At 41.9% G+C, this 15,290-nt stretch overlaps 1 protein-coding gene across 1 annotated transcript in view; it reads right to left on the reverse strand.

Moving 5' to 3' along the window:
- gucy1b2 (guanylate cyclase 1, soluble, beta 2) overlaps positions 1 to 15,290 on the reverse strand; it is a 31,341-nt gene that overhangs the window by 323 nt on the left and 15,728 nt on the right. Inside the window, exons 11-16 of the mRNA XM_031302403.2 lie at positions 13,964 to 14,160; positions 10,175 to 10,298; positions 9,948 to 10,096; positions 7,819 to 7,965; positions 5,968 to 6,122; positions 4,407 to 4,588 (exon numbers count right to left, since the gene is read on the reverse strand). Of these exons, the coding sequence (XP_031158263.2) occupies positions 4,407 to 4,588; positions 5,968 to 6,122; positions 7,819 to 7,965; positions 9,948 to 10,096; positions 10,175 to 10,298; positions 13,964 to 14,160 (954 nt within the window). The remainder of the gene's footprint in view (positions 1 to 4,406; positions 4,589 to 5,967; positions 6,123 to 7,818; positions 7,966 to 9,947; positions 10,097 to 10,174; positions 10,299 to 13,963; positions 14,161 to 15,290) is intronic.

Here is a 15,290-nt window from a genome sequence, read left to right on the forward strand (position 1 = left end):
AAGATTTTATAATTTAATGAACCATTTAACCCACGATTAAAAGTATTACATCTACTACTTCATGTTCATACATCCACCAAATACACATCTCTTTGGAAAACATATTTGTTATTTTACTGTGGCATTGCACAATAAATGTAGCATTTACTGCTGCAGCACCTCTGAGAAAGTGTATTACAGATTTAATAAATAACGTGCAGGCTACTTAAACTTTTATACCACACATAACATTGCAACTATGATATCAGTAAGGTGTTGTAGTGCTTTGGCTTCAGTCTTAAAGGACTATTTTAAGTTTTGCAAACCACCAGATGTCACTGTGCTGCTGAAGCCAAAGTGTCGTAAGGTTTCATCCACCCTTCAGTAATAGTAGTAGTAATAACCATAAGAGCAATTTGAAGTAATGGGATGGGAATGGTTGTACATAGTTATCACTAATACATTTTATAATGAAGATTTCTTTGATTCCCTGTCACAAAAGGGGAAACAACAACAAGAAGACATCAGTATCAGCTATCGATTGTCCAAATTGTTATATTAAACATCGGTAACAGCCCAGAATTTCATAAATCGTGACATTGTGACTAATACATACACGTATATATATATATAAAATGAATCTACAAAGAGCACTGTGCTTGACTAGACTTTTTTTACTGTTCCATTTTAGTTCCTTTTTAGGACAAAATTAAAAATAAATAAAAATATAGATTACATTTTACGCCCTTGGTCATGCATGAGACATCTCCTTCTCTCCATCTCCTCCTCCCTGACTGAGCTCTTGTGCTTCCACTGACACTACAAACATCTTCTTCTGAATCACATGAGACACAGCAGTTCTGGAGCTCTACCTGATGGATGCAGACCTCATTCACAGCTGCGTGGGAGTGGGCTTTTTGAAGAAATTATTTCTCCAGCCAAAAACGTTATGTTTTTATGTATGTTTGAACTAAATGCTATAGCATGGATACTCACTATTGAATGAACATGAAATATTAGATATTTATGGGAATAAGTCTTTTAAAAACAGATATTTTGGCCATACATAACCCAACAGTCACATTTTACGGACAGGTAAAAGTTTTCACACTTCTTTTCAAATATGCTATGCTAAGATCCAAATCTGTAAGGAAGGTTATGCTATTATAACCCTAATTCTATAACCTAATTCTATAAGAGATTTTTGCATAAACGTAGCCGGCCAATCAGGACATGCCTACCAGAACCATGCAGAAACACAGCATAAAACCTACCTTCAGCGATGGCATAGGAGTGACAGGGCCCCTCGGTAGAGGGCTCCACCTGTGCTATAAAACTAGGGTTAGGCATTCCGGGATGGGATGGGATTGACATTTCTTTAAACCAATCTTAACTGTCTTGGGTGGTGCTAAGCACTCGGAAACACAGCGGTGCCGCTGCACAATAGCCTCGGGAAGGAACTTGTTTTGGTGGAACACGTACGTAAGTTCAAAAGTTGTTTCAGTCGTGCAACAGAAAACTCAGATTGGACAGATAATCTAGCTAGCTGTCTGGATTTACCCTGCAGAGATCGGAGGAGCAGTTAACCATAGTCCTCATAAATCGACCAGAGTTTAAAATGGCAACATAAAGGAAGCCCAAGGCAAAGGATATCCGGCCTAAATGAGTAAAATCTAGCGGAATTTCCGCCGGCAATGGAGCAGTCCCGGAAGTGGAACCTTAACGATATAGACTACACCGATACAACCACACTGATCCTGGCCAACTAAAAGCTAGTTGCCGCAGCCCACCTACTTCTGAAAAACAACGCCAACAGAGCAAATAAGTAAGGGGACCCTGCTCCCCCAGGTAGTACTCCACTGAGCAGGGTAGAACCACAGCCTAACCTTGCAGGAGTCAAGCAAGCACACCCTGCACATCACATCCCCAAGTCAATCAAGGAGCAGCAGAGCATGTAGGTGTATCACGCCCAGAGGGGGGCCAGATGTGACACAACTGGCACACACCCATCCTTTTTCACCAGTCCTGTGTCGTTCCAGCGAGCACAGACTCCGAAAAAGGAGCCACCATGTCCAAGAGGTAGAACCATATGAACGGACAAGGCGTAGATCACCACGCTAGAGTACATATGTCTTCACACCACCGAACAAGGGCGCCGACACTGCCACGCGTCGTGCATGGGCGAAAATTTCATCTAACAGGGGGGGGCATTTATTGAAGGGGACACAAATAATACATACAAAATTGTACTCCAGTAAGTAGGCTGGCAAAGCTATTTTATTACATCGGATTAAGTGACTCTTTTTTCTAATACAAATGATGCTGAACTGAGAACTGAGTCTCCTAACAAGCAACCTAACTAACTAGCCAGCCAGCCAGCCACTAAATTAATAAAGTTTAACAACTTAATGTTTCATTCACAAACTTGTCACAGTGTAGAAAATGATTAAGAAATGAAGCAGCACAGAAGAAATTACTCACAGAAAGTGACTTGACTTTTGAAAAAGCCATTAATATCAGTGTGACCATGGAAATGGCATCAAGAGAACCACACCAACTACATGCTTCCGGTACAGTGCATAAACTCAGCAGTAGCAAGCAAACACACAGGGGCTGGGTTTCCGCTGTGGAAGATCAGGACACCATGCTACTGACTGTTGGTGTAAAGAGATGGACTGTCACAGTTGTGGAAAAAGGTCCTGTAGAGCGGGCATGCAAAAAACAAAAAGACAAAGACCAAAGCTCAAAGACTAAAAGTAAAAAAAGACACTGTAAAATACAAAAAGAAAAGACATGTTCACATTTAAGCGTGGTAACGAAAAAACAAGTGATTCCTCAGAGAAAGAGGTGTTGACCGTAAACCAGTGTTTCCTCTATGTAGATTTTAATGTGGCCACAGTAAACTTTCTGCCACCACGATACCAGAAATAGGGCAGACACACAACAGGGTTTCCGCTATGTACACCGTCGCTATGTACAAGTCAATGGAAGCTGCATGTGAAACCTGATAGTAAATCTGTGTTTATGATAGCAAGACCAGTGCCACAGCCATCAGACCCAAGGTGGAGGAAGACCTGGACCTGGAGACTTAAAGGTAACACTAAATCTTGTGTTAACAGCGGAGCAGCATCCCCTTCCTCTAATTGATGACTTGTTTCCTCTGAGTCCTTATGTTTTCTCGCCTCGCAGTTTTCCTTGGATTGGGGTGGCACCTGGATCCTTGTTGCAGCTGCTGCCGTGGTCCAGCTCAACGCCCTGCTATGCCTTGGATTGGGGTGGCACCTATATCTTGGTTGCAGCTGCTGCCATGATCCTGCTTGACGCCCTGCTACGCTCTGGATTGGGATGGCACCTTAATCGTGGTTGCAGCTGCTGCCGTGGCACCACTTGATGCCATGGCACCACGTGATGCCTCTTCTCCACACACCAGCGTTGGAATCCCAGCCACTTTGCCTTGTAACAGGCGGTGGTGGATCCCGCTCTTGCCACCTGGATATTCTGCACAACCTACACAGCCAGTCCAGCCCTCCTCAGCTTCTCCCTCTCAGGAGCCAGGCAAGGTTGGCCCAGAGTCATTGAGTCTATTGCACCTGCCTCCTGAGACAGAGCCCCAAGAACTGGGGAATATTTCAAGGCTAGTACACCATCATTTGAATCATTTCTGCATACTACGGCACCAAGCAGCAACCCGGGGCCACCGGAATTACGACAACCAAGACGGAGCGGTGTAAAAGCCTGAAGCAGCCTTCTTGGCCATGGCCTGTGTGCAAATGCGACCATCCCGCAGCGTTAGGGAGAACTACAGCGGGCAGTGGGTGTTCCGCCGATTGGCGGATAAATCCACATTGGCCTTTTCGAAACGCGTCCAAATCTGCTTCATCAACTTGGGGCAGCTACAGGCTAGTTGCACTCACTCCAGAGCCTTTCTGTCACGCGGCAGCACCTGTGGAAGCAGCACTTTGCAACCTGGACTCTCGCCTAAACACACATGCCAGATGTCTGGCAGTGGGGGCGAGATGTAAGCCAGTTTGCAACCCACTTTGTGGTCGGAGTGTGTACAATTTTTCAATCCTAAGATCCTGACAACCATGCTGTCAACAGGATTCAAGCATGCTGCTTCCACCTACCGTCTACACTTATCAAGTGCAGCTCACTTCAAATCCCCCGCTTACTGTCGCCACGGTAACGCCTTTAAGTGGCAGCAAGGGTGTCAAATCAAACCAATAACATGTGCCCTACTGCTGTACACTTGTATTTTTTCAAACGTACATTATCTACTTTTCCCAGGCGTATATTATACATCAGTATACTAATGTCTGTAAACCAATACATGTGTTTATTAGAGTGACAGCTACCACCAAATCACCCTGGTGAGTTTACTATAGACACACTACCCTTTTTTTTAGTTTTTTATATCTTTAGCCTACCTTTTTTGCTCTGGCTATGAAGGTCATCCCTGTAAAGACATGGCCCTCCAACCTCTTTTCCCATGATGCTATCTTCTGACACCAACGGGTTCCCCAGCAGGAAGTAAGTGGTCATCTGGCCTTTACCCTTCACCTCAATCTGCCCACGCTCTTGTATGTCGAAGCCAGCATCCTTCAACTTACTGAAGAGGGGATGGGGTGGGTTGGGTTGAGGGGATACAGAGAGACACAGAAGGGAAATAAGTAAAGTTCTGGAAAAAGTGATTATAATTGTGCAAATGGGCACAGGAACATATTTTCACTGCTCTTAAAGGTGCAGTAGGTAAGACTTATAAAACTAACTTTCTGTCATATTTGCTGAAACTGACCCTATGTCCCAATGTTTAATTGCACCTGGAGATATACAGATAACATGCAGCCTCACAACTGGACACTATCTCCCTTGTTTTCAATAGAGCCTATTTTGGTTTTGGACTATTTGTTGTTATTTTCTGTGCCATTAATTCGCTATGGCCAGTTATGTTTAGCAGCTCCTCTAAACCTTTATCTGAGGTGACAGCATGCAGTCATATCAGGATACTGAAATAGAAAACACATACATGTTTATCCTTCATTTATACCATATTTTTCATACAACAGTATAATGCTCCACAAGCACTTAAAAGAAAATTTGAAAAATGTTATCAAATATATTTAAAAAGGTAAAATCATATTTCCACTGTGTTTCACTCAGACCTGCTACATGCCTATCCACCACCCCAATCTCCACACCCTTTCTTTCTGCCTCGATATAAATTTATAAAAGACAAACTACTTTATCAATTGGCACTGACCATTGATACTAAGGGCCCTATCTTGCACCCGGCGCAGCGCGGCGCAAAGCCCGACGCAAGTGTCTTTGCTATTTTAAGACCTGTGCCCATCTTTGCGCCCATGGTGGTGACATGGTCTTACAGGGAGATGTGTTCAGGTGAGTTGTTGGTGTATTGCTATCTTGAGGCAGCGGGAGTGATCTCGCTATTGACCAACAAAAACCTGGTCTAAAGTCAATAGCGCAGCATTTCATTGTTATTTTAACAGCGAATTAGTAAAATGTGCCTGGCTCATGCACAGCGCTCGCACACTATGCTTGTTACACATACATAGGGAAGCGCAGCAGCACACAAACATGCAAAAGATTACAAATAAAAATATTAGGGTGCAAATCCACCATCATAATAGTAATGCGCCAAGGTACAAACACGCCTGGCTTTTAAAGGGAATGGGAGATGACACTCTGATTGGTTTATTGCATGTTACGCCCCAAACAAACCTATGAATTAATGAAGACACTAAGTACAACCCTTTTGAACCATGCGCTCGGCGCACTGACCCTTTTTTCCGCCGTCAAACTAGCAAAAGTGGATTTGGACACACCCTAAGCGCAACTGCGCCGTGCGCTTAGATCGTTAAAATAGGGCCCTAAATGTTCACACTTGATGTTACAGTAATCATGATCTGCAGAATCATCAAATATAAATGTAGATCCAAGGATACTGGTCTTAAACACACACACACATACCTATATGTGGAAGTGCTGAGGTGAATGTGGTCAGGGACTCCATGACTCTCCATCCTGGAGGCAGTGTTAACAGTGTCTCCAAACAGGCAGTAGCGAGGCATCTTCTCCCCCACCACCCCAGCTAACACTGGACCAGTATGTAGACCCACACGGATCTGAAACATACAGACCCACCACTCTCAGCACATACATGCTGGCAAGAGTACATGAACACAATAGTGGTCTTCTTTGTGACACAAACCCTAGAATCAAGTGTGACATCCTGTGGTAGAAAATGACAGTTAAATAATTTGTGGAATAACTCAAAAGGGGAATTGCGACCCTTGATGTCAGAAAGGGTTCAGACCTTGACGTGTCTCAATTTCTTGAGATATGCTGGTTGGAAACCCGATGCTGAATGATGTGTGTAGAGTTTTGCTTGCTAGTGCCAGTACTGTATTAAAACACGTTTAAATTAAGACATTGGAGATTTCATCTAGGCTAGCTGCTGATTTCCTGCTATAGCATAGCCTTCACACAGATAGACTGGACTTAGACTTAGACTTCTCTTTATTGATCCTTTTGGGATGACTCCCGCAAGGAAATTAAATATCCAGCAGCAGATTTTAGCAGCATACAAACAAAACACTCTTTAAATAAAGAGGTATAGAAAACAAAAAATACAGTTTAAGAATAACAATATACATAGACTTTTAGCTAAATATTTTTTTACAAAAAAGTAAACAAACAGTAAAACAACAATAATAAACTACAAATAAATATATAGATATATAGGCATAAATTAGAAGTTAAGACCAGTTAGAGTGTCCAGGTATGTATGTGAGTAGATTATAAAATTATTGCACAGTGAATGAGTGGCTACCACTCCTTCCCTTCCTTCCTGCTATGTTATGTCCTCTTTACCCTATTTCCTCCTCCCCCCAAGTGAGGAGTTGTAGAGTATGATGGCATGAGGGACAAAGGAGTTCTTGAGTCTGTTGGTCCTGCATTTGGGAAGGAGCAGCCTTTCACTGAACAGGCTCCTCTGGTTGCTGATGACGGTGTGCAGGGGGTGGCTGGCATTGTCAGTAATGTCCAGCAGTTTGTCCAGTGTCCTCCTCTCTGCCACCGTCACCAGTGAGTCCAGCTTCATGCCGACCACAGAGCCGTCCCGCCTGATCAGTTTATCCAGTCAGATACAGATACAACCACTTACTAACAGAGTACAGAGAGTAGGGGCTGGCCTGGAATTATTCTGGAAAGAGATGCTGCTGTGAGATTGTCCTCTCCCTTGAACTGACCAAATGAGTTGTTTGTTGAAGTAGCAATTATGACTTATATTTACGTTTATAGTAGGGGAGCCTTCTAGTTGCCATAGTAGTTATCACGGGAGCAAAGCAGGAAGTACACACAGTGACAAAGTACAAGAGTGCCAATTATCTGCATAAGGAGGTAGGTTCAGGACTTTTGCCCAGGAGAACACGGAGTCCTGTTTGAGTTTTTTTTTTACTTTACGGAACAAACAAAGTTACGTCTCCTTCTGCGTCACAGGATGTAAAGTAGCGTCTGATTTTAACCCAAACCATCATATTTTTCTAAACTTAATTAAGTAGTCTCAGTACCTAAACATAACTTTTGACCACATCCAGCATCACTTGGAGAGTTTGCAGAGGTGCAAAAGACTTGAATCATATAACCAGAAGGGACCAGCTCTTTTCAGCTTGATTTTCAGTTACATTTTGAAGTATATAGGCTATCTCACCTCAGGCATCTCGGGCACCATGTCTCCTTTTTTTTGGGACATGAGATACCAATTAGGATAAACATAAACATGCAGCTCATAAACTATCTGACAGGATTAAAAATTCTTACCTGTATGGGTTTGCCGGTTACAGGGTTGGTGACCTCTCTGGCAGCTATCCTCATACCCAAAGCAAAGTTTGCCACTCTGTGTGCATGCGTTTCTGTAGGGATTGGAACGCCACCTACCACCATGTATGCGTCACCAATAGTCTCAACCTTCAGGAAACCAAAACCAAACAGTAACCAAACTATTTGATTAAACAATGTGAAATTAAATGAACACTTACACACTTCTATTAAACATATTGTGACAAATCTTTAACCTTTTAATGCAGTCACAACCATCTGCCATATATAGCATGATGCACCTATAATCTCCAACATATTAAACATACAATTGCTTTACATGTCTATATGAAGACATTTAGCATTAGCTTTTGATCAGATTTCATTACAGGTTGATAAAATACCTGGATTTGCTAGGATATGATGCTAAGGAATCTCTTAAGGAAAGCTTTTCAGCCAGTGCTGATCATGGCTTTCATCTTATTGTATGCTCATTTCATTTTCAGATTGAAACTACAGGTTGTGAACATGGAACATGGTCTACCACTGAAAATACAGTATCTTTGCTTTTTCAGCCAACAAAGGCAGATCTTATATAAGTATTTGACTTTTATTTAGATTATTTCTATTTTTTTACAAGTAATAAAAGCTGAACGTAAATGGATTCAATAAAAAATGAATCAATAAGGATCATGGTTAAGTTTGAATTAAAAGAGAGATTTCTTTGATGAATTTGTAGCCAAACTGGTGTTAATGGTGCCATCACCTCCTAGAGATTGCACATTTGTAGCTAATTACATAAGGTGTACTTTGCAGGGTGAGGGGCAAACAGACTTACAAATACAAAGCACATATAGAAACTATACACACAATGTTCTGAATGCGCACAGGTAAAAAATGACAGAAAGAGTCATCGCATCCAGTACAACAGTGCATTTTTGCTTTAATACAATGGGCCCTATCTTGCACCTAGCGCAATTGACTTTGTAAAGTCTGTATCATTCCTATTTTGCACCCGACGTACAGCGGACTTTTCCCTCAACAGACTCACGTCGGTAAATTAGGGAATGAACTTGCGCTCCCAGGGGCGATTCAGCAAAAAGAAGAGGCGTGTTCCGGCGCAAACGTTCCCTAGTGCTATTTTGCAGTTTCAGAAAACAGTTCCGCCACAGACCAAGAAAAACCTAGTCTAAAGTCAGTGGCGCGTTATTCAGATGCTATTTTAAGGGTGCATGCTTGGCTGTAATGTAGAGTGTGCACACCGCGCATATACTTTGCTTCTCTCATCTCACGGACCCAGCACTTCCCATTTTTGCAAACCATACATAAATACAAGGAAAAATATGACCTTGTTTTACACAACATTTCCATGAATCATGGATGTGTTGATGACTTAAATGAGGAAATATTAGAGGACTTAAAGAGATGTGATGTTGAACTGCATGCGCCGATGCCACTTAACCCAAATGCCCCAGCAGCAGCACGAGAGAGGAGAGACAGAAGAGCTGCATTGTCTATAGTGAGGTAATCTCGGTCTAACGTTAGACTACATTACAAAAATATCACCATACATTCATAACCTCGTGATTCAGTGAGAGTGAGCCCAAAACATCGGAAAGTATGTTTTTGTGATATTTCTTTATTTACATTTTGACAAAAAGAAAAATCAATAGCAAACGTCGGTCTCCTCGGCTGTAAACCGCTCCTGGCGTGCGCCCATGGATGTATTAAGAGCGTGTGCCTAGCAAATCCGCCATGGATTGGATGGATCCATGGCGGATTGGATCCGCGCGCCTGCTTTTAAAGGGAATGTGAGATAACGCTCTGATTGGTTTATTGCACGTTACGCCCAAACCACACCTATGAGTAATGTAGCTACTTCAGACCAACCCATTTTAGATTTGCGTCAGGCGCAAGAGTCATTTATCCCGCTGGTATAATAGCAACAGAACCCGAGATCCGCCCACAAAGCTACTTGCATTTGGCGTTTGATACTTGCGTTTCAGATCGTTAAAATAGGGCCCAATAGCTTCATTGTTTGAACATTAACATAACCTCATCTAGAAATGTTTATTTCAACCATCCATCCTAAACTTCCTGTGGAGATGACAAATGTCACAGTGGGATAATACCTTGTAGACACCGTGTATGTTGGTGAGTCGGTCGAACTTGGAGTACATGGAGTTAAGCATGTCAACAATATGGATGGGCTCACAGGCAGCGCAGATGCTTGTGAAGGTTACAACATCACTGAACAAAATAGTGCACACCTCAAACTCCCCTGAAAAAGACAAAAAACTTTTACAGGGCAACAGGCAGACATGTAGAGATAGACAGCATGTTTGACGGACAGACTGACCTGCCTTTACGCTCTTCCCGTCTTTAAGCTGATCGGCTATGTGGCGTGGCAGCATGGCATACAGCAGAGTCTCTGTCTTCTGTTTTTCAGCTTCTAGGTGCCGTGACAGAATTCTCAGTTCCTCCTATAGACAGACAGTTGAAGTATAAACCCAGAAAGGAATTTCAATGATATATATGATAATGTGTAAGTACACAGAAGTCCACCATCAGTATAAGTGTAAGCACTGAAAACAGTTGAAGTGGTAGATGACACTTATAGTTTCTTTACAACATAGCTTAAAAACACTACATCATTAGTGAATAATTAGCAAAACAAGGTTTGTTTGTAACATACTGAACATACTGTGAAACAACAGAAAAGTGGGCTATGCTGCAGGAGGGGTTTAAAAGGTCTAGAAGGTGTGGACACGGCCAAACGTCGGCAGAAAAGGCAGTTGGACTGATCAGTCTCCCCAAATTGGTCAAAAAATGCCTCAGAACACACCAAAGCAACGAGACGTAATACGTCTCAATAACAGCTGGCGGCGCTAATCTGTATTGTCGCCCAACAATGAAAACCGACAGCTGATTGGACGAACGCGTCATATGGGTCTGACTTCTCCGGAAATTCAAAGACAGACTGTCATGGCGGCTTGTTCAGAATACGATCTCATATTGTACTAAAATAGTTCACCGAAACGTGTTTCTGAAAACATTTTAAGCGAGAAATAGGCCATGCAGTTGCTGAATCTGTCTTCATTTCAAATCGACAAAGGTCAGTTTAAAATATTTCCGTTTCCGGGTTAGCACTCTACCAATCAGATGGGTCATTTGAGTCCGACTGCCGGCAGTGCCCGTCCCGCCGATTATACATGTCAAATCGGCCAAAATGGAGGACGACGGCCCCTAGGACGGACGACGGCATGGAACACACCGAACAGACTCGAGTCACTGACCTCGCCAGACTGTCCAATCGGCTCTGTGTGTCCACACCTTAACGACATTTTGCTAGATTTTTTTGCCCTGACCTTTGGTCACTATTGGGAGTTAAAAAATATCAAGATAGTTTAACAATTATTTCAAAATCTCTTGAGGGCTGTCATATCAATTACACGTCATTACACACTCTCAACCAGTTGTCTTGTCAGCAGCAGGTCCTGCAACAATCGTTGATTTTCTGACCTCACCATCATAACAATGGTAAACAAGCAAGCTCATTGCCACACAAGAAGCCCTTATCAATCATTACAGCATTAGCAATTACAGAACATATTATTTGTTTATCTGGACATGTTGTTTTTTTCTTTGATTTTAATCAAACTACCTGATTAAATAAAGGCCATAAATTAATCTGTTGCACTAAGCTGTCTAGATAGATAGATAGATAGATAGATAGATAGATAGATAGATAGATAGATAGATAGATAGATAGATAGCTCCTTTTTTCGTACCTTGGGGAAATCGTGATCCGGCTCATATTTCAGCAACTGATTCAAAACATTGTACATTTGCCCCATTACGATCATCACAAAATTTATCAATAGGCAGATGACATCTTATTATATTTAACTTATACCTGAACCACCTCTATCAATCCATAATCTGATAAACAGTTATGGTTGGGTGTCTGGCTACTATATCAACTGTTCACAGTCCAAGATACTCTGTCTAACCAACTTCAAATTGTTATGGTGGGGTCAAGGATTAACTTTTGTGTTGGATTTCGATGACACTGAATCTTATCCTCTTACTACAAAACATCAAAGATGACTAACAAACTATGACTATCCCTTCAAAGTCCTAGTGAAAAGGAAGTTAGAGCCTCTTCAGCTTCTGTACTGTGAAGTATTTCCCAGTAAAAGGAATATCTGAGTGGTGTACAGTTACAAGAAGGATTTAAATCAAATCATTTCCATTTGATTGGCTGGCTAATAACTGGGTGGATTTAGAAATTAGCATGATACGGAGCTACAATCGCTAAAGAGGATCTTACAGTAGCTCTGTGCTGCTAAAAGTTGCAGATTGATTGATAGGTGAAGGTCATGGTATTATTTGTTGAAATTGGTTGGTACCAGCTTCCTTATGTCATATTTTGTTTGAAGGACACATCTTGACTTTAAGGCCGAATAGCCACAGTGAAAATCTGTATTATTCCAAAAAACAACTTCTTTACAATACCCAGTAAACCCCTGGGATGGCTAGTAAAGCGCACAGCTGTTATTTAACGCAAACAATTTGAAATCTTCCCCCTCTGCTCTTACCTCAATCTGTCATAATCCTATGTTCCAAAAACAAACAAAAAACATTTATTTCTCTAGAGTTTTGCAGTTTCTCCCTATAATGTCTAACCGAGTAAATGCACATCTCTGACACTGAGATGTCAACAGCTGATAAAAGAAAAAGAAAATGTTCCCGTGAGTTCTTCAAAAACTCACTTTCTATGTGGATTGGTTTTAAAGGGTCCATAGCATGCTCACTTTTTATGTTTATACTTATATATAAAAAGAAATGTTAACAAAAGTTATCATACTGTATCTGAAATAGGGGTTGCATGACTTCAGAGTTTTTAAAGTCGACACTAATGTGATGAAAGCCAAGTCGAGATCCAGTAGTCGCTGATTATGTCATTAACATTTTTGCCTTTCTAGCATTTTGCAACCTGTCAAATTTATCAGCAAGTGCTTTTGCAGTGAGCTTAAATACCCATTTTTCAGTTTGTGCATCAACACAACTAGTCACACTATTGGGTTTACCAGCGGTAACACCTGTAGCATTAGCACCGTAGCTCCTGTGTCCTCCTCGTCCTTTCCAACATCTCAATACGTCCTAAACGTTCCGTGGCTTTCAAGCGAAGTTCCAAATGAGCTAGGTTTTTGACTAATTTTGCAAGTGACAGTGCTACAGGTCTCATCTGACCAACCAACCTTCTCACCTGTTGCTTTCTCTGAGGCGTCCATGTTGTTAGTGACAAAACCATGTGATCAACGACAAGTAGACATCAAGCTCAAAACGTCATTGTGGAGCAGTAAAGTCGACTAGTTGACTAGTCTGTGCAACCCCTAGTCTGAATATACCTGTATTCACCCTCTGCCTGATACACTCTGTTTTAGTGCCTGTCTCTTTAAGCCCCCCTCCTGAAAAAGCCTAGTCTGCTCTGATTGGTCAGCATTTCCGAGTCTTACACATCTGCACTCTCGGGGTCTCTGCGCAATCATTGCATCCGGGGAATGACTGTAACACCACTGTAGCAGCTCTTTCTACCAATATACAGTATAATTCTGACATCAGTCCTAAAGGCTTGTTTAGAGGCACAAAAGATTGACAGATTTAGATACTTTCACAGTATTTCTATAGCACCTTGACCTGCTTTATAGTAAAAAAAGACATGGAAATCTCACTTTTTACAATATGGAACTTCTGAGAGGCTACAGCCATATGCCAGTGGCTTTAAGTGGCTGAACTTAGACACAGCAGTACTAACATCAGCATGCTGACATGCTCACAAAGACTAATATTCTGGCATTTCACTAAAACCCAATAATGTCAACCTCATGGTAGCCATAAAGTAAAGGTCAAAGTCAGGATATCAATATGTGTACAAAATGACAATCTGAACCAAAGACAAACCAACCAACCAACCAACTATATGTATGCACTTTTACCAAGCAATGCATATAGCATTTCCACCTGGTTGAGGTATGATCATGGAAGCCAGACTACCTACATATATGCCCTATGAATACAAACATACATCCCTATGAATGTGAATGTCACAAAAGACTGCACAAACTAAAAGCTGCTTTCCTACTTTTTTCCTCTCCAGCTGGTTGGTGAGCTCCATCTCAGCTAGACGTTGCTGGTTGAGAAGAACCAGGTCTCTGGTGACATCGTGCTGGGCCAGGTCAGCCAGGTGGAGGCCGACATCTTGAAGTTCCTGGAGGCTTCGTAGCTTCGGAGAACACATGTATAACATACAGCCAAGAGACTCCATCCACAACATCTGACCTACAGATAAATGCAAAACAGGTTAACCTATGGAGAGAATGCAGCTCAGATATCATTTCATTGTGGTACTGACATCCCTGCTCAATTTCCTTTGCTCTTATTTACTTATTCATCGTAGTCCCCTGTGGGACAATGAGCTACCTCTATTGTGCAATGATGAGCCTCTATTAAGTTTGGTTCAAGTTGGATATTGTCCATCACAGTCCTGGACAAGGTCATTCTTGTTCTTCTGCGTATGCTTTTACCTGGAGGAGTCCGTGTCAGCACAACCTTTAGAAGGCAATCTGCCTCCATTCGAAGCATGTGGCCCACTATTGCAGTCTCCTCTAATTTTACTGATCACGTTCTTGCTTGGTTACTTTAATTTGTTTGTGTAATTCCAAGGTTGTGGTCTTATTAGACCAGATGATGTCACGTAGCCCTTTTAAGCATCCAATGTGGAATGCCACAATCCTTTTTATATCAGCTTTGGTTTCCTGGAAACATTCAGAACCATAAATTAGGATGGATGTGATGTTACTATTATGGAATGTATTGCTCTGCCTTCCAGATGTCAAAACTCACCCTGGGCATTCCTCTTGCATTGATGTCTGTTTGTGTCCCACTGTCCTTGCTGATAAGGTTGCCTAAATAAATAAAGTTCTGCTCTCCCCGCAATTAAGTGTGTGTGTAGAACTCCAACTCTAAGGCGGAGGCACATCACTGCTTGCCTGTAGACATCTCAAAGTGCATGTTAAGGTACCACTTGAAGGTCAACCTGGACAAGACTGAGATTATGTTTCTTTAGAGGAAGGGGTGCCCATCATGACAATATAGTGGTGATGCAGACTCTGACAGAAAGGAACCTGGGTGTGACCCTGGGTGACAAGTGGTCACACAGTCACTCCAAAGACCTTGTGGTCGCTCATCTCCGCACCGTCCTTGTTCTGGCCCCACAGTGGTCAAATGACCACTATGTCTTGCTATGCCCTGCAGTGCCCTGCTACTTTTTATTTATTTTATTTTTATTAACCTTTATTTTAAGGAAATAATCACATTGAGATTCAGAATCTCTTCTTTCATGGCCAAGACAACAGTATAATAGTTCCATATTTAAAATATACAGTAAAAAAACAGACAACATAAAACAG

The sequence above is a fragment of the Sander lucioperca genome, chromosome 24, assembly GCF_008315115.2.
Source record: "Sander lucioperca isolate FBNREF2018 chromosome 24, SLUC_FBN_1.2, whole genome shotgun sequence".
NCBI classification, from domain to species: domain Eukaryota; kingdom Metazoa; phylum Chordata; class Actinopteri; order Perciformes; family Percidae; genus Sander; species Sander lucioperca.